Raw genomic sequence first — 18,551 nt, 5'->3', positions numbered from 1 at the left:
AGCTGATAGATCAGTCCCCTTCCCCAGCTCTTCTACCCAAGGGAACTGTTACGAGAACAATCCCTCACAGGAATCAGGTTAGGGGACATTAGATTCAGGAAAGCAAACCCCTAAAATGTGCCTCTGCTCCCCACTCCACCATGCCAGTGGTCTATCAGTGTGATGGTTCTTCCTGACATTAGCTCATGCGTGGGGTTGATTCCCATATCTAGACCCCGTACTTAGTCTCCCTCCTGACTCTTTAATCCAACAATGAGTTGCAGGAAGCCCATAGGAAACATGTTTAACAGAAAAGACAAAACTACCAAGAAGTAAGATCCAGAACCAGAATGAATTGGGAAGGGAGAGAAGGAACAGAGAAGTGAAGAGAGAAGAGCTGCTCTTGGGCATTGGGAAAAGTAGGGCTGAGTTGGGGATAAAAAAGAAAAAAAACATGGGAATGCAGGCCATCAAAGCTGTGAAGCCTAGGTGCATATAGAGTGGAAACTAGAGGCAGGGAGCTCAGGAATTCAAGATCATCCTTGTGTCTGTGGTAAGTTCAAAGTAGCCTAGGTTACGTGAGACACCGAGTCAAAAAGCAAAAGATGTGTTGCTATTGATTCTAATCCATCGTGATTGTAGTATGGGCTTCCTGAAGACTGCCTTGCAAAAATGAGTCCTTACAGAATTCTTCTTGTGTTAGAGCAAGAAATTGCAGGCCCCAGGGAGACTAGGTTGTTATTGGGACCCACTCTGTGACATTTCTCAGTAGTTTCTCCCAGGGTTTGGCAAGCCAGTCCCGAAGCAGGGGGTTTCCTCAGGATGAAGCCAGGGTTGGGTGTGGACGTGGGAGTCGGCCAACAGGTGACAGAGAGGGCTGGGCTGTACTAAAGATTACTGACATCCCGTTTCCCATTTTGCTGGCAGATGCTTTTGAGATTCGGAGGCTGTCCTCCGTGTTCCTGAGGGTGAGGACCAACGTGGGTGTGCGGGTCCTCTATGACCGGGAAGGGTCGCGGCTCTACCTGCAAGTGGACCAGCGATGGGTGGAGAACACTGTGGGCCTCTGTGGTACCTTCAAGGGCAACACACAGGATGACTTCCTGTATGTGTCCCTGACCCAGAACACGAAGGACAGGGAAACCCCTGGGCCCCTTAGGGTCAGGTACCCTGAGACACTGCCTGGCACACACACTTATTTATTCCTCCACATTTAAATTGAAGTATAATTCTTTAAAATGGTGGCCATAGTCTTCTCTGTGTAGAAAAGTCACTTGGGGAGTTTGCTTAAATACTGACTCCTGGGTCCCACTCTTTAAGAATCTTATTTAAGATATTTAGGGCACGAGACCCTCCTTTTGCACAAGTAAGTCCCACAGCTGTAGCCTCTGAGGTAGGTGGGCTGTGCCCTGAGGAGTGCTGGCTTTGCTTAGTCTCACACTTTGCTGGTTTCACCAGTTGTGAACACCTTTAGGTGAAGATAAGCCCCACTAGCCAGGTATCCCTGCCTTTGGTCCGAGCAGGCCAGAGTACCCTCTTTCTATATGGTGTCGGAGTGCTTTTGAGTTTGTACTATTAAAGCCTCCCAGGATTGAGAAGAAGGCCATTTCCCTAGAGCTGATGACTGAGAGAGTGACTTTCCTGGGCGTGGTCACAGTTTAAGAGTTTGGGAGGAGACAGCAGTCAGGCCTTTCAAAGGAGGACAGGATTTGGAGGCTGGAGAATCTGACCAGTCCTTCAAGATACATGCAATGGTCAATACAGAAAGAAACACGGAGGCATTCTGTAGCCGGAAGAGGGGTTCATCTTCGCAGTGTGTCCACATGTGCAAGTGAAGCTTCCCTGGTCAGTAGGGCTGGTGACTGGGCAGCTGGCCAGAGCGGTGGAGGCAGACACTGGCTTAGTGTGTGGGCTGCTCCACGCCCTCGCGGTGTGTGTGAGTCCTGCCTTGTGCCATTAGATAACTCACAAGCTAGAGCAGTAATGCAGGCATGGTGGCTGTCAGGCAGAACCTTGCCCTCACACAGACTACAGGTTCTTTCGCTGTAACACTCACTGGGTTTTAGTGATTGTCACCCCCGACTGTACTGTGGAAGGATGCTTTGTCTCAGCTTTCCCTCCCCCTCCCTCTCCCATGCACGACCCATTCGCTACCTACCTCCCAGGGGGGACATGGAGAAAGTCCGAGACAGTTGAGGTCTGGTATTTCCATTGCTCTTTCTTACGTGAAGAGCTGGGGGGAGGTGCTGAAGTCTAAGGCCATTGTGAGCCTTTTGAGTCTTGTTAAGTCTGATTATGGCTATATGGAGTACCTTGACCATTGGTGTATTAGCCATGCACTTGTATGCTGTGCGTGTGTGCAGATACATGCATATTTCTGTGTGTCGATGTGTGCAAGTGGTCTATACAGGACCATGTGTGCTCACCTGAGAGTGGCTCAGAGTACATGCTCATCCCTACCCCGTGCCCCTGTGTTTAGATGCAAGCAAGTGGCTGCTCGTGTGGGTAGATATTTAGTGCATCCCTACACCCCAGTTGACCAGTGCACAACTGTAGCTTTGCCATTGCCACAGGTCTCCAGTGGGTGTGCCTGAGAGCACCCCACAACTGTTCGGCAATTCCTGGAAAACCCTGTCTGCCTGCTCCCCACTGGTCCCTGGCTCCCTGCTGGACCCCTGTGACGTGCATCTGCAGGCTGGTGAGGAGTGGGCAGTGGGAGACTTGGGGAGGGGAGCAGAAGCAGAATGGTTTGCGAGAGGTGAGGTGGCAACTTGATGGGCAGATTCATAGGGGTGGCAGAGGGGAGCCACAGGAGGGGCAGAAGGGAGGGGACGGCCAGGCAAATGGGAAGCTTCCTGCTCTATCACCAGCACCTCAGTACTGATACCCACCTCAAGACAAAGGCCACATATTCAGAAGTGTCCCCCAGGTTCCCGCCCATACCTAGACTCCTGCTTTGTCTCGTGCCTGCACTGCCCTGTAGTCTGCTCCAGCTGTCTGCTCCAGCTGGCTTCCATGCTGTTCTGACACCCAGGTCTGCCCTCTTCCCAGGCCTGTATACTCATGTGGCTTCCCCTGCCCCGCCACACTCTTACCTCAGGATGAGATTCACTTCAGCCCTTGTTACCTTCTTATCGAGGCCTTCCTGGCCACTTGAACTAAAATAACAGTCATCCTGTCCGCCCTCCTCATGCTGCCTAGCCTTCCCTAGTTTTCTCGTGCCTCAGCTTTATGCTCTACTGACTAGTAAAGTTGTTTACCGACTGTCTCTTCCAACCAGTCTGGCTACCTGAGGGTCTGGAATTTGGTCAGCGATGTTCACTTCTGTGTTTCCTTTACCAGATAGATCCCTGCCTGGCGTGAGGTTGAATGAATATCTGTTCGTGGAGTAGTCATAGAAGCACACATGTACATGCATACATGTGTGCACACACATGAATGAACATGTGAATGCACATGCACGTGCGTGCACACACACACACACACACACACACACACGTCTCTATACCCTGGGGGAGGGAGGCCAAGTCTTGGCACAGTAGGCAGCCAGGACCTGCTCAGTGACCATATCTTCGCATCCCAGCCTCCTACACACTGCAGTCCTGCAGCGTGCTCACAGGGGAGCTCTTTGCCCCCTGCTCTGCATATCTGAGCCCCATACCCTACTTCGAGCAGTGCCGCAGGGATGCTTGCCGCTGTGGGCAGCCCTGCCTGTGTGCCACGCTGGCCCACTATGCCCACCTGTGTCAGCGCCATGGGCTCCTGATTGACTTCCGTGCCCATCTGCCAGCCTGTGGTGAGTACCCCCCCGTACATCCACAGAAGTCTGGGTTCCAGACACAGGTGTCCCTTACCCCCCTATCAGCACTAACGCAATATTCTGTCTCCTCCAGCCTGACTTCCTTCCATAGTCCACGTCTCTTGCTGCCACCACAGTCTCTAGACTTGACCTCAGAACACCTTGCTCAGTGTTTCTTCTCCAATCCATGCCCAGTCCATGTCCCAAGTTAGCCCACTTCTCACCTCCTCTTCTGCCATCCCCGTAGGCAGAGCCACCTTCTCACTGCAGAAGAATGGGTTCTCTGAACTGGCTCTAAGGCTGGCTTGAGGTCCCATTAGTGTGTGACCCTTCACTGTTCTCTGGGTCTTAGTCCTTACTGCCCTGAGCTCCATAGAGCCTGGCTCCCTGTGAGCTTTTGCAAAGATAGAGAGAAAAATGAATCATGCTGGGAGCCAGGGGCTCTGAATTCTACTTCAGCCCGGCAGGCAACATGTTGTGCAGCCCTGCACAAAGCCCCTCCACTCTGAATCAGTGTCCCCAGAGGTGCTTGGACAGGGCCAGAGATTCCCAACTCCAGTTGTGCATAGAGGCACAAGGATCTTTTAAAAAATGCTGACACCTTGTGCACATCCGTGTCAGTGAGAACATCACTCTGGTGAGGGTTGCAGACATCTGCAGCGTTGAGAAACTCATGTTGAGCGGCTTTGATGAGCAGCCTGGGGTGGGAATAGCTGATCTTGGCCGTTCAGTTCCAGTGGATTGTTGGCCTTGGTGCTGTGGGAGGTTCCCGGGGAGTGGGATGGTGGCCCCATGAGGAGATGGCAGGCCTGAGGCTTGGGACAAAGATCTGAAGAAGCTTCTGGAGAGAGTATATGATTGTCACAGTGAAGGGTGTAAGCTTGTGCGTGTTTACATACCTGTGAGGAGTGTGTGTGTGTGTGTGTGTGTGTGTGTGTGTGTGCCTGCTTTTCCAGGCTGAGCGTAATAGATGCTGTTTGACATTTCAGTACAATGAGAGGCATCTTTGAACCTGAACTCCTGTGTGACCAGGGTGGGGGCAAATATCTTACCCTCTGATTCTCAGTTTTTCTTGTCAAGATGCTAAATCTACCCCATACGGTTGTGGGAAGAAGAAAGATCAAACTTAGTCTCTCTCCCACCAGCACTGTCCTGTGAGGCCACTAAGGAGTACAGCCCGTGTGTGGCCCCGTGTGCACAAACTTGCCAGGACCTGGCCAGCCCTGATGTCTGTAGGGCTAACAGTGGTGGGAACTTCAGCAGGGATGAGTGTGTGGAGGGTTGCACTTGTCCACCAGACACGTATCTGGACATACAAGCTGACCTCTGTGTCCCCAGGTGAGTGGCTAGCCTGGTGCCTGGGTGGCCTGGGGAGTGAGACTGGGGTCTGCTCTGGACAGCTCGGCTGAGCTTCTCCTACCCCTACTTCCTGTCACCCTCCCCTGGGCCCTGTTGGCAGAGGTGAATCGCTGTTCTCAGGCTTCTCTCTCCTTCCTGTAAACCAGATTAAACCAGAGCACAGCACCTCGCTCTCCTCTACTGTCCTCTTCCATGAACATCTGTGTACTCTTATCATGTTCTGGAAATTTCTAGGCTCTGAGTATCCAGTAGTGAACAGGACCTAGCTCCCCAAGTCCACAATGCAAGCTGGAAAGACAGACCCCCCCAAAACAGGCACTTAGGGGTTGGGGTGGTTAAAAGAGCAGTAAAGCCACACGGAGGGAGGGCCAGGAGTCCTGGGCTGTCACACACAGGTGAGATAGAGGTGGGGAGGTCTTTGGTGGAAACAGCATCAAGCGCCCCCTCCACACCCGGTACAGGAAGGCAGGAGGAAGCCTGAGGTGAGAAGCAGCCTGTAGCCTTGCTGGAGGAAGCTAACGCAGTGGGGCTGGAGGCAGAGGGGGAAGAGTGGTTGATGGTGATTCCGCAGGATCCCAGGTTGACTGACAAAGGCTCCTGGAGTCTCGACCTCAGTTTCTCTGTCTGTGGAGTGCTCTATTAATTGCTTGGAGGTTTTCTAGTAATGAGGGGGAAGGAGTCACCCCCTTTAGGTGGCACAGAGGACTCACTCAGACTTATCACACTGCAGAATCCTCCTTAGGTCTCAGCTGAGTGCCCACTAATCCTTAATAAAAGCCTCTGTAAACTACATGAGAAAGACACAGAGCAATTGGAGAGTACTGAGAAAGAATATTCTGGGGTCTCTTCCATGGGTACCCCCAAACCCTGGCCTGTTCTGTTCCAAGACCGGCAGTGTTGGAATCAGCTGTGGGAGTTGTGTGATAAGAACATACACCCTGTGACCTCAAAGACAGGAACATCCTTGTATCCCAGGATCCCAGAGAGGAACCCAGGAGACAGTGCCTGGGAGGGCCTGGCCTGAGTCTCAGGCCAAGCGTTCAAAGAGACACTGAGCAGGCAGGACAGGCGCTGGGCCAGCGGGGCTCTGACGCCACCCAGAACAATGACTGGGGCTGGGAGGTGGAGCTCTGAGAAGATCACCTCTCTGATCTTGGCTCTGCGTTAATTACCTTCGGGAGGGACAGTGATTACATACGCTCATATGGCCCCCAACCTGGCACTGAGTCCTGCCTCTGACCTCAGCACCAGGAGGGCTCCTGGTCCTCTGGAAGTGTGTCTCACGCCAGGAACCGCAGTCATCTCTCTCCTCATCCTCACGCCTGATGCTGCCTGATGGTGGGCCTCTGCCCTGGCTGGCTCCATCCCTGCTCCTGAGCCTGCTCTATTTCTTCCTGATTTCTGTAGGAACCAATGTTCTTGCCACTTTCAAGGAGTGGACTATCCCCCTGGGGACAGCGACATCCCTTCCTTAGGGCACTGGTGAGCTTCCTGGGTATCGGTTGCATGAGAACTGGCACCCTCCCTCTCACTCTGCGTGGGGTGGTGGTGGGGACCAGGGATAGTAAGTAGGGAATGTCTGTCTGAAGCCCATAGGGCCAAGGGCAATAACATGTGCTAGGTGGGCCCTGAATGACTGACAGGGCTGATATAATCCCCCAACTTTCTGCAGCCACTGCAGAGATGGAGTCATGAGCTATGACAGCCAAGTCCCAGGTAAGCAGGGATGAAAGGGGAAGCTTTGGGTGGGTGGGGACTCCAGTTGGTGGGAGGTGGCTGTGGAGAAAAGAGTGAAGAACTGGGGTACTGTCGGGAAGGGGCAGGCTGCTCTAGCTTGGATGTTGGTGTTTCTGCACTCTTGGCAAAGGTCCCACCCAGCTTAGAGAGTATCACCCTGAAGCTCCATCCTGGCCTCAAACTTCTGGAGAGCATGTGGGGATCTGAGTCGCTGCTTGTCTTTGTTGGTTCTGGATTTTCCTGGTCTGAGTTGCTGAGTATCTTCTGAGACTGGTTCTGCCCAAACCACTGGGCACAGGGTCCAGTACTGCCTGGACTTTGAACCTCTCCACAGCACAGAGACAGGACAGGGGTGGAACAGGGGTGGAGCAGTGGCGGGCAGCTGGGGTGCCTGGAGGTCGGCAGAGCATGAAGGTTGGAGCGTTCTCAGCAGAGGAGCCATTGAGAACAGGACAGGGGTTGGCACCAAGGGGAGCAATAGTGAACATTAGGCTGGTGGTTAAGAGCAGGCCTTGAGGTTGGGTCAGCTTGCAGCTGTGCAGCCCTGGGTGACATGCCTCACCTCTCTGAACCTTCATCTCCTCCTTCACAGATAATCCAGAATTCTCCATCCTACCCTCACTTCCTGTACCTTCCTGGGAGTGTCTTTACTTTGGTCCCTTCTGGCTTGGAACTTATGCCTCTTAGAGATCTGGCTCTTGCTTTCTCTGCTCTGCTCTGCTTTATCCTGGCCTTGAAACTTAACTGCCTTTTATTGGATTCCTAAAACAACAACTCACACAAAGTGCGACTGTGCATAGCATACTCCTCTGACAACGAGGATGAGGGGGTTGTGTTGGAGAAGCAAGATGAAGGGAGTTGGCTCTCTTCAAAGACCTCTGGCCACCCTTGTAGACTGTTTGGCTTCCATCTTTGGGTCTTTCTCCTGGTCCTGGGGTCATTCCTTTCAGTTCCCACTGCCTTAAGACAGCAGAATGGTCTTCATAATATCACGTGAGAAGGCAAGTGGGGACACCTGCACAACACTTGCCATAGACGAGTGTGCAGGGAGCGTGTGGCAGCCGCCAGGACAGAGGTCCTGTTTAATAATGGGTTCTGCAGAGGGCTATCCCGCACTGGGGCAGCACCTAAATACCTGGTCCCTGTGATGTGGGAACCCACATTGTGCCCAGAAGCTGCCAACTCCTACAGTCACCCACACGGCACCACCCCCAGCCCAGGCCAATGGTCTGCAGCATCTACTGCTTTCCTTCTAGCGGCTGTCTGTCCAGCAGGCCAGGTCTTCGTGAACTGCAGCGACCTGCACCCAGACCCTGAGCTCAGCAGGGAGAGGACCTCTGAACAGCAGCTGTTGAACCTGATCATGGCAGCACATGGGCCCTGCCTGTCAGGCTGTGCCTGTCCCCAGGGGTATGGATCTACATCACTGCAAACTCTGTCTGTACAGTGACAGATCAAGGACTTCAGGGTGGGGAGAGCAAGGAAGACTTCTCACAGCCTGGGAAGGAGAGGCAGTGTGGCTGTGGTGTCTGTGAGGAGCCCAGGATGGAGACAGTGTGGCTGTGGTTTCTGTGAGGAGCCCAGGATGGAGGAGTCAGTGTGGCTGTGGTGTCTGAGGAGCCCAGGATGGAGACAGTGTGGCTGGTGGTGTCTGAGGAGCCCAGGATGGAGGAGGCAGTATGGCTGTGGTTTCTGTGAGGAGCCCAGGATGGAGGCAGTGTGGTTATGATGTCTGTGAGAAGCCCAGGATGGAGGAGGTACAAGTAAACCCATGTCAGCTCTCAGCCTCCGTCCCCATCAGAGCCTTTGGGTAAAGAAAGGTGCCCCTGGAGTAGCCAGTGTCATTCTCAGGTGTGGGTCATAGCGAGCCCTGTGAACCACTCCATCCCGTGACTTGACAGCACAGGCTTGTCGCTTCAGTCTGTGTTGAGATTAGTGATCCCCTGGGGAGCCTGGCTCTGGTCTGACAACCAAAGGGAATGAAACGAAGGTCAGAGCTTCTGGGTGGATGAGCCATCCCATTGGAGCTTTACAGTGTGCAGGACACTGGTGTTACCCTTCAGTCTCAAAGCAGGGAGGCTCGTACTCTTACTCTGCAGAAGAAAACAGCCCAGGCCAGGGGGTGACTAGGTTGCTGAAGGAGTCGGACTCAGACCAAGTCTCCTTCATTGGAAGCTCTGCTCCTTGTCCAGAGTGGCAGGGGTCACAGTGTAGGGTATGGCCTGCTCCTTCCCTAGAATTCATTTGCCTGCATAGAACCCTTGCCTCACCTACAGCCATCCAGACCTCACCTGGAAGTGTGTCAGAAGGTCTCTCGGAATGCCGTCCTTTGTGCCCAAGCCTGGCTCTCAGTCTGAGGTCAGGAATGGCTAAGTCTCTGCACTCAGGAGCGGAGTGTGGACACAGAGATGCTGGGAAAGAGGCCTGGAGTGGATCCTGGCTCAGGATTATTTGAGGGTATATAGGAGACTATGTGGGGAAGTCATCTGTATCCCACAGCGCTCACCAAGAGAGACAGCTCTACCATCCTGAAAAGTTCTCTTGATGGGCAAGGGCTCCCAAAGATGCTCTGGTTCCACCATAACCAACCATCTCTAGAACTCACTACGCTCCCCAGTCTCCTTGTCTGTCCAAGTCCATCTAAGAATCTACAGTTGGGCATTGCCTCAAAGGACCCTGGGGACATCACAATGGGTAGCGATGTCCATATCTGTCCTAGTTTGCTTCCTGTTGCTGCAAAAAACCACTCTGATCAAAAGTAACTTGGGAGAGGAAAGCCTTTATTTGGACTGTACTTCCAGGTCACAGTCATCACTGAGAGACCCAGGTCACAGTCATCACTGAGAGACCCAGGTCACAGTCATCACTGAGAGACCCAGGTCACAGTCACTGAGACCCAGGTCACAGTCATCACTGAGAGACCCAGGTCACAGTCACTGAGACCCAGGTCACAGTCATCACTGAGAGACCCAGGTCACAGTCACTAAGAGACCCAGGTCACAGTCATCACTGAGAGACCCAGGTCGTAGTCCATCACTGAGAGAAGTCAGGACAAGGACTCAGCGGGGACTGGAGCAGAAGTCATGGAGGAGTGTTGCTTACTGGCTTGCTCTCTGGCTCATGCAGAGCTAGCATTCTTATATGCCTAGCTTTACCCGCCTAGGGATGGCGCTGCCCACAGTGGGCTGGGCCTTCCTAGATCATCGCAGATCTAGAAGGAGTGCTCTTCTGATCACTTGCTTGCTGTGTCCCTCCAGCCTGCTCAGACACGGGGATGCATGCTTCTCCCCGGAGGAGTGTCCGTGTACCTGGAAGGGGAAGGAGTATTTCCCTGGCGACCAGGTAATATCTGCCTGCCACACTTGGTAAGTCCCCAGAACTGGCTTCATTTTTTTCTTTTGCTGGAAAGGGTATGATTTTCCCTTCATCTTGTTCATATTCATGGTGACTTTATACAACAAGTATATATGTGTGAAATAATACTGAGAATATTTGTGACTATTTGATGAATGATCAGACGGGTCTGTGAATATACATACTTGTATGTTTGCAAACATGAGAACATGTTTGCATATTTAGATGAACATATGTATGAATGGGTATGAACAAAGGCGTGTGAGTGAACATATATGGGCATACATAAAAAGACAAGTGTCATAGATCTAAATAAATTCGTTAATATAGCAGTTAGGAATTTATAAATGTATATTGTGTTTATATATATTTACATGCATATGCATCTGTTTAGCACATTTATGTACCAAGTAAGTGACTTGCATTAAATACATATATATTTGCATTTACTTGAATGGATAAGTGTGCAAATATGTGATTTGTGTTTGTCTATGAATGCAGAAATGCTCATATTCAGAATGAATGTGTATGTGGGTGTATTTTCACACTGTTCATTCAGGTAATGTTAACACACATTTACAGAAGTATGCACCAGGATTGGATTGTTTTCAGTGGAGACAGACTGGGCAGGAGCCTAGCAGAGACTCCCAGAGAGTCATCCAGCCAGCGGCAGCTGGCTCCTAGCTTCTGTCTTATGTGTGGTGGAAATGCTGCATTTTCAGCCGCAAGGATGAGTATTACATGTCCCCTGGTGTCAGTAGCATGGCTACAGTCAAGGCCGAGCAGCCAGATTGTTTTCATACACACCAGGGTGTGTGTGTGTGACCACCAGGACCCGGGCTGTCTGACTCAGGAAATCCCAGAGTAGACTGTCAGGGCCCAGAGCCCCATGCAGCTGTGCCCAGGTGTTGGAGTTCATGACTGTTGGCCAGAGCTGATATTGAATCTCATTGGCTTGAACTTGTCAGGGAGTGAAGTCTTCAGATCTTTTGATTCTGCATTTAAAATACACTTCAAATCTGACCCCTCCTCATCTCCCGACCGCTGTGGCTCTGCACTGAGCACCTGTCCTCTTGTCTCTAACCCACTGCCATCGCCTCTCAGGTGGAACCATCCCCACCTCGGTCTTTCTGGGTCTTCCTGTCATTCCTAGGAAAAAGCCACACCCTCACTGGTGTTCTTGGACCTGTACCACTCAACTCCACTGCCCTGCGAACATCTCTACCCTCTTATCCTTGGGATGTCCGCCTCCATTGTTACCTGAATGTTCTTCAAGATCATCGTAGACCGCACCTCTTCCCACAATGCTCTTCTTCTAAATGTTCTGGGCTCCCTGAAGTCTCTGCTTCCACGTCTCTGATAACCTTGATTAAAATGTGACACATTTCTAAACACACCTGTTTCCCTCCCTCCGTGCCCCACCCCCTGTACTGCCCACCTGCTTAAACAGACAGGGTCCATCCTTCCTCTCTGGGAAACAAGTTCCACTAAGCCAGTTTCCCTTCTGCTCTGTTCACCGATGTTTCTCAGACTCTTGGGAGAATGCCTGAGATGCGTCCATCACCAGCCTGTTGAATGGGGGCTGCTATGTTGGCTGAGTTCCTTCTTCAGGAACACATCATGAGCATGCAGCGGGCAAAAGCTTTTGGGGGCATTCCAGCATGGGATAAAGTGTGCTCTATGAGGTGTCTCTGTGTGTGTTTCAGTGTGTGCCAGCGGGGTTCGTTCCAGTGCACCCTGCACCCCTGTGCCTCCACCTGCACGGTGTATGGGGACCGACACTACCGTACATTTGACGGTCTTCCGTTTGACTTCGTAGGAGCATGCAAAGTGCACCTGATCAAGGTGAGTTCCTGGGCGCGCTTACCCAGCTGCCTCCACAGGAACCCAGAATAGCCAGGGAGCAAGACCTGTCAGAGGGGTGCATGATCTGAACACCAGGATGCTGCATAATTGGGTGGGTGGGGCGAGCTAAACCCTGAAGTGCAGCTTCCAGAGACGACTTCCACACACAGGTCAGGGTGCAGGAAACCGCTCCACTCTGCATCACAGCCTTGCGCCGCTAGTCCCAACGGGGTTTTGTTTGTTTGTTTTCGTTTTTGCTCCTGTGGTAGAAGGAGCTCATGCCTTTTGAGTTTCGGTAGCAATGGTGCCCGGTGGTCTACAGATCATCTTTATGGATTCTCTCACTTAATTTTTACAGCAGTGGACGAATTGTGTTAGCTGTCCCCGCGTGACAGGTGTGACACCATGGGCCTGGGGAAGCTAGGGAACTTGCTCGAGGTATCACAGCTAGGCGGCCCAGAACCAGCAAATAGGACTAGAGAAGTGGTAGCCGGCAGGAGTCATGCGTTAAAAGTCTTCGTCCATACAGAGGAAGAGTAACGGGGATGTGGGCGGCACAGTGAAGGCAAGCGTTCCCTAGAGGAAGACGGGTACCAGCGGGATGTGGGGCAGTGCCAGTATTCCCAGGCACATTGATTTTCTTAGCCCATCATCTCACCGACTGAGTATCGGCAATAACCACAATGACAGGGCAGGCAAGCACTGTGTATTTATTGATTTCTGTGGTCAGGGCTTGCATGTGCTGGGTGAAACGGGACCTTCACGGGGTCTTGTCTCTGGACAAGCACTGCGCTGGAGTCTTTCGTGTCATTTCAGGGACTCCACAAGATACAACCACGGCACATGTGCCATTCCATTTCAGGCTCTTATTTGTGGTCTGTTTATTTTGAGATGAAGGTCTTGCCATGTTGTCCAAGATGAATTCAGACCCTCAGGTTTGATTGTCTCTACCACGATCTCTGGAGCAGAGAGAATACAGACGGGAGCCATAGGGGGTGACCATATCTCAAAACTAATAGAGTTGCACCACACACACACACACACACACACACACACACACACACACACTCTGTTTAGTTTACGTGAATGAGAGTAAATAAGACTCCGCAGTTTTTTTTTCATTCCGTAGCATGTGTTGGGTATTATCACACACTGTCAGTGCATGCTAGCTGGCTGGAACATTCTACACAGAGAGTACTGTGCCACACAGGGATAGGTGAGCTTTAGCTGGTTGCAGTGCTTCAATGCCGCAGCAAGCATGTGTGTGACTGTATCTTTTAGTTCCTAGGAGTGGAATTGCTGCCTACAAAATGACGTGTGTTTAAAGCGCTGTTCAATATGGGCAAGCTTCCCGCACGTAATGCTCACGCTGTCTGTAAGCCAGCATCCCTCTCCATCCTGGTCACATCCATTCCCTCACTCATTCATCCCTCAGACCCTTTGGGGATGGTCACATCTGCTAATTACGGCTCTAGGATGCTGTAAATGATTCTGAGTGGCAGAGAACTGAAGGAAGCTGCCCAAAGCCAAACTGCGGACAAGAAGGAGATTCGGGATGGGGAGAATCCTCAGCCAGTAAAGTTCTCGTTTTGCAAGACCGCACATAAGAGCTGGGCTGCACTTGTAGTTCAAGTGCTGAGGAGGCAGAGACAGGCAAAATCCCGGGGTCCCTGGCCCAGCCTAGCCACCTTGGTGAGTTCCAGGCCAGTGAGAGGTCTTGTTTTACTGTAAAGGTGAACAGAGTCCAACAATGACACCCAGGGTTGTCACCCAGTCCCCCACATTGCCTGTGCATAGCTGCCTGTGTTGCCGCCACCTCACACACAAACACATGCTACCTTCACTCCAACGCCCACTAAAGAAATGGTTGGGAAAGCCCCTCAGAGTCCACACCCCTTCTCCTCTGTGTTCTTCACCAGATGTGTCCTTTCCCCGGCTTTTCCTCCCCTCAGAGTACCTCAGAGCTCGGCTTCTCCATGGTGGTGAGAGATGTGAACTGCTACAGCTCTGGCGTCATCTGCAGGAAGTCCATTTCCATCAGTGTGGGCAGCTCACTCGTCATCTTTGACGATGACTCGGGGGATCCTGTAAGGCCCTGTACTGGGGAAGGTTGTAGAGACAGTGCACAGATTGGTGGTGAGGAGTCAGGAGAGGCTTGGGATCCATTGTGCCGCTGAGGCAGAAGCTCTGGCTGGATTCTTTATAAAGGGAAGCAGAGGGCAGGATCGCGGTGGAAGGAGGGAGGCGTGTGGGTGAGGTGCTGGGGTTGGCAATGATTCGAGACTCCGTCTGGTTGAGTTGGTGTTGAGGGACACTCAGGTTCAGGACTGACTTGTTCTGTCTCTCTAGAGTCCCGAGAGCTTCCTGGATGAGAAGCAGGCTGTCCACATCTGGAGAGCAGGCTTCTTCACACTGGTGCATTTCCCACGGGAGCACGTCACCCTCCTCTGGGATCAGAAAACCACCATTCATGTCCAGGCTGGCCCTCAGTGGCAGGTAGTCATGAGACCTGAGCACCATCATCGCCGCCATTGTCCATGGCTGGGGAGACGTCCCTCTCTGAGGGCTGAGAGGATCACAGTGCTGTCCTGTCCACTGCTGTCTTCATCTGTCATCTTTCTCTGACCTTGTCCTGTCCCTCTTTAAGCCATCCTCACCACAGTTGCTTCTGGATCAACAGTCTTGGTACCGCAGTTCAGCCTTGTTATTCTGGCAACTAACATGGTGCCCTCCCTCCTCTCAGGGTCAGTTGGTGGGCCTTTGTGGGAACTTTGACCTGAAAACCGTCAATGAGATGAGGACCCCAGAGAACCTAGAGTTAACGAACCCCCAGGAGTTTGGCAGCAGTTGGGCTGCGGTGGAGGTAAGGCCTTCCAGTTGCCCGGTACCCCTGACTTTCTTAGATGGGCCATGTGCATCCTGGACCCAAGCCAGGGGAGAAAACATCGATTTGAGGCTCCTCCTGGGAAAGCCCTCTGCCTCCGACTGCCTAAGATTCTGTCCCTGCCCCACAAGGCAGACAGCCCACGCTGACCTTGGTCAAACGTGACTTAGTAATGTTTGGAGAATTGGAGTTCCTATCCTAGACAAGGTGGTCACCTAGTGAGGAAGGTAGGCTTGTTGAATCGTGCCAGGCTTGTCCACCCTCCCCACCATCACCACCTCTGGCACTAGTTAGGGCACAGAGAAGAGACTCCTGTAGACTGAGACAACCCTCAGCAAATGCTTTGTGGAGAAGGTGAGACAGAGGGTGGAATTTGGCAGACAGGCTGTGTTTGGAGGGAGACCGTGAGCAGAAGCATAGGGACATCCCTGAAGGTTGCTGCCACGCTGTGAGCTGTCAGGGACAGCAGTGGACTGAGAGCAGCAGACTTGGCTTCTTGTCTTGGCTTTTCTGGATGAACTAAATCTTCTGCTGGAGAGAGGGCTCTGTGCCAGGGGAGGGCCCATAGCAGCTCTCATCAGTCCCAAGAAGCTGCCTGCAAAGTGTCACTGAGAAATACCTAAGGACTGCTGTGATTGATTGGTTATGTCTGCCTTGGGTGCAGCAATGGTGACATGACTGTTTCATATGTCGCTTGTCTACCCTGAGTGGATCTTTGTTCTTTGCGGAAGGATAGATGGAGAGGGCAGGCAGAGCAGATGAGCGTGGCACCCACATTTTAGAAAAGCTGGATGGGTGAAATGGGTGACTGGTTTTGTATTTGTTGACCACCTCCCCACCAGCCAATATTTCTGTATTGCTTATAACTCTAGGCATGCTGGGGAGGCAGTGCATAAAAATATCATCCTGGAGAAGTAGGGCCATCTCTGGGGAAATCTGTGTTAACCACCCTTCGCTGTGCAATGGTAGTGTTCAATCCACACCACTACACAAAGCACTACACAAAGCACATCTTACCTCAGTTCCTGGTGGTTGCGAATCAGAACATGAGGCTAGGTTTTCTTCTCTGTGTCCCACAGGCTGCAGACAAGGTGACGACCAGCATGTGGGTGGCTGTGGGTCATGTCCACTCCTGGACCTGTAGGCCTGACAACTTTAGCTCTCGGTAGCTATTGGTCAGAGAACACCCTCAGCTCTTAGAGACCCCTCACTTCCTGTCATGTGGAGTTCCCAACATAGCTGTCTGCTGCTTTACAGCCAGTGAGGGTCAGACTCCAGTGAGGTGGGCTCTGGGACCTAGTCTGATGACTCTCACCCTGGTGTGTCCACAGAACCTTTGGTGTTCTGTTTGTTGGAAGCAGGTTGGAGCCTGTTCCTACTCTCCAGGGGAGGTGATTGAACAAGGATGCGGATGCCTACAGGGCAGTCTCAGGGCACTCAGAGAGTGGACTCCCTGTGGGTACAGGAACTGGAGGGATAGGACATCTCTCCGCTTGGTGCCATAGGTTCAGCTCTCCCTTTATCTTGCAGTGCCCAGATACTCCTGACTCCAGGGACACATGTGCCCTGAATCCTCTCCGAGAACCGTTTGCCAGGAAGGAAGGAGTGTGGCATTCTGCTCAGTGAGGTGTTTGAGACGTGCCACCCCGTGGTAAGTGCCTCCTTGTGTTAAGTGGGTGCTCTTTGGCCCCTTCTAAGTCCCTCCTACCTTCCAAGGACCCCTCCTTCTCAAAGACTCCCTTTAAAGAGGGAGACCCATCTCTTCTCCACCATTCTCCTGCCACTGCTCTGCTCAGATGATCCTTCCCCCGGTCCCTGACACCTAGAGACAGCCAGCCAAGCCTCTGCGCTCTCTGTGAGTCCAGCTGGGCCTGGCTCTCCCTGCTCAGGAGGACATTCTGTTGCAGAGTGAACACTGAGCTGCCGCACCCCTGACTTTCCCCTGCTCTCCATGGAGATGACAGGTCAGGGCTCTGCTCCACAGGGCTCCTCTGGGTCTTCGGAGACCATTGCGGCCTAACCTTTGTGTCTCCAGCCTGGCTGGGCAGCTCACACATCCTGTCTGGGCTTTAGCAGTTCCCCAGTCCCCTGAGTCCAACTTTCTGGGTTCTCAGAGTGGGTGTCTGCCTGTGCTTTCTGAGCTGCCTGCCCCGCCGCGTAGCCCTCATCCCATGCAGACAGCTCATCCTACCTGTAAGCATCTTCATGCTGTGCTGCCACCGAAGAAATGCAGACTTGACATTCAGAATCCTCTGACCTTCCCTAGGTTGACGTCACTTGGTTTTACTCAAACTACCTGACAGATACATGTGGCTGCAGCCGGGGTGGTGACTGTGAGTGCTTCTGTGCCAGCGTGTCTGCCTACGCCCACCAGTGCTGCCAGCACGGGGTGGTCATTGATTGGCGGACCCCCCGCCTCTGCCGTGAATGTTCCAGACTACACCCCATGACTGTATATCCCTGTGTTGGAGTTGGTGAGCTTGTGGCAAAGAGAGGAGAGAGTTGTGCGAGCCATGCTCAAGGTCTCTCAGGAGAATAGAGTAGCTGGAGTTCATCTTTGAAGAGTTGGTCCTTAACCTCATTGCTAAAAGAGTCCTAAGCCCTGGGATTCAAAACCAGGCTGGCTTTTGCATGCTGCCCAACTCCTCTGAGCCTCAGTTTTTATCCCCTGAAAAATGGGAATAGCCAGGCCCTTACTGGCTTTCTGTAAGCTCAAACAAGATAACGAACATAAAAACCTTTGACCAGCTGAGCTGTGGAGAGAGGTCCTGTTTCCTCAAAACAGTGTGGGCCTATGGATGCTGCCAATCGAGACCTCTGAGATGGAACTATTCTGAGCACACACATGTACATGTGCACCCCCACACACGCACACACACTTATATACATACTGTAAACAGAAGTTTCTGTCCCACCTGGTCCTGCAGCTGTTTAGTCCCAAAGAAACACACAGAGGCTTATATTAATTATAAATTGTTTGGTCTATGAGCTCAGGCTTATTACTAACTAGCTCTTATAACTTAAATTAACCCATAATTCTTATCTCTGTTTAGCCATATGGCTTGGTACCTTTTCTCCGTGAGGCATTCTCATCTTGCTTCCCCATAATCTGGCTGGTGGCTGTGTGTCTGCCTTTCTTCTTCCCAAAATTCTCCTACTCTGGTTGCTCTGACTATACTTCTTGCCTGGTTACTGGCCAATCAGTGTTCTATTAAACTAATAAGAGTGACAAATATTTGTAGTGTACTAGGACATTATCTTACAGCATTTCAAAATAAAATCTCTGAATCTAATCTCCTTTGTTTAGCTTTTTTCCCTGACTATTGTCCATAACAACTTATAACAAATGCACTAAACAAAGATAAGCATCAATTATCCATCCTTTGGGGAATGTAGCATAGTTTTTTAAGCTACTTCTTGCTGTTTGGTAGTGCTGGTAATCTTAGAAAGAAAATTTTCCAAATTTTCTTACCAAAGAAAATTTAGGATTATGATCAAATACTGACTGGAGTATTCTGTGAGGCTTGATCATCTCAGCCAGCAGTCTTGAGGCTGTTCTGGATGCAGAACCCAGAGGAAACTGCAACAGAGGTG

The 18,551-nt window shown here is 51.8% G+C and overlaps 1 protein-coding gene across 1 annotated transcript in view; it reads left to right on the top strand.

The window, feature by feature from the left end:
* LOC130865139 (otogelin-like) overlaps positions 1 to 18,551 on the top strand; it is a 68,123-nt gene that overhangs the window by 8,737 nt on the left and 40,835 nt on the right. The window contains 15 exon segments of the mRNA XM_057756014.1: positions 907 to 1,084; positions 2,553 to 2,677; positions 3,563 to 3,775; positions 4,924 to 5,116; positions 6,545 to 6,619; positions 6,810 to 6,853; positions 8,131 to 8,284; positions 10,132 to 10,239; positions 11,935 to 12,073; positions 14,026 to 14,160; positions 14,423 to 14,569; positions 14,817 to 14,936; positions 16,488 to 16,553; positions 16,555 to 16,608; positions 17,224 to 17,380. Of these exon segments, the coding sequence (XP_057611997.1) occupies positions 907 to 1,084; positions 2,553 to 2,677; positions 3,563 to 3,775; positions 4,924 to 5,116; positions 6,545 to 6,619; positions 6,810 to 6,853; positions 8,131 to 8,284; positions 10,132 to 10,239; positions 11,935 to 12,073; positions 14,026 to 14,160; positions 14,423 to 14,569; positions 14,817 to 14,936; positions 16,488 to 16,553; positions 16,555 to 16,608; positions 17,224 to 17,380 (1,908 nt within the window).

This window comes from Chionomys nivalis, chromosome 23 (genome assembly GCF_950005125.1).
Source record: "Chionomys nivalis chromosome 23, mChiNiv1.1, whole genome shotgun sequence".
NCBI classification, from domain to species: Eukaryota; Metazoa; Chordata; class Mammalia; order Rodentia; family Cricetidae; genus Chionomys; species Chionomys nivalis.
The sequence above is the reverse complement of the archived record's forward strand: the minus strand, read 5'-3'. Positions and strand labels throughout refer to the sequence as shown.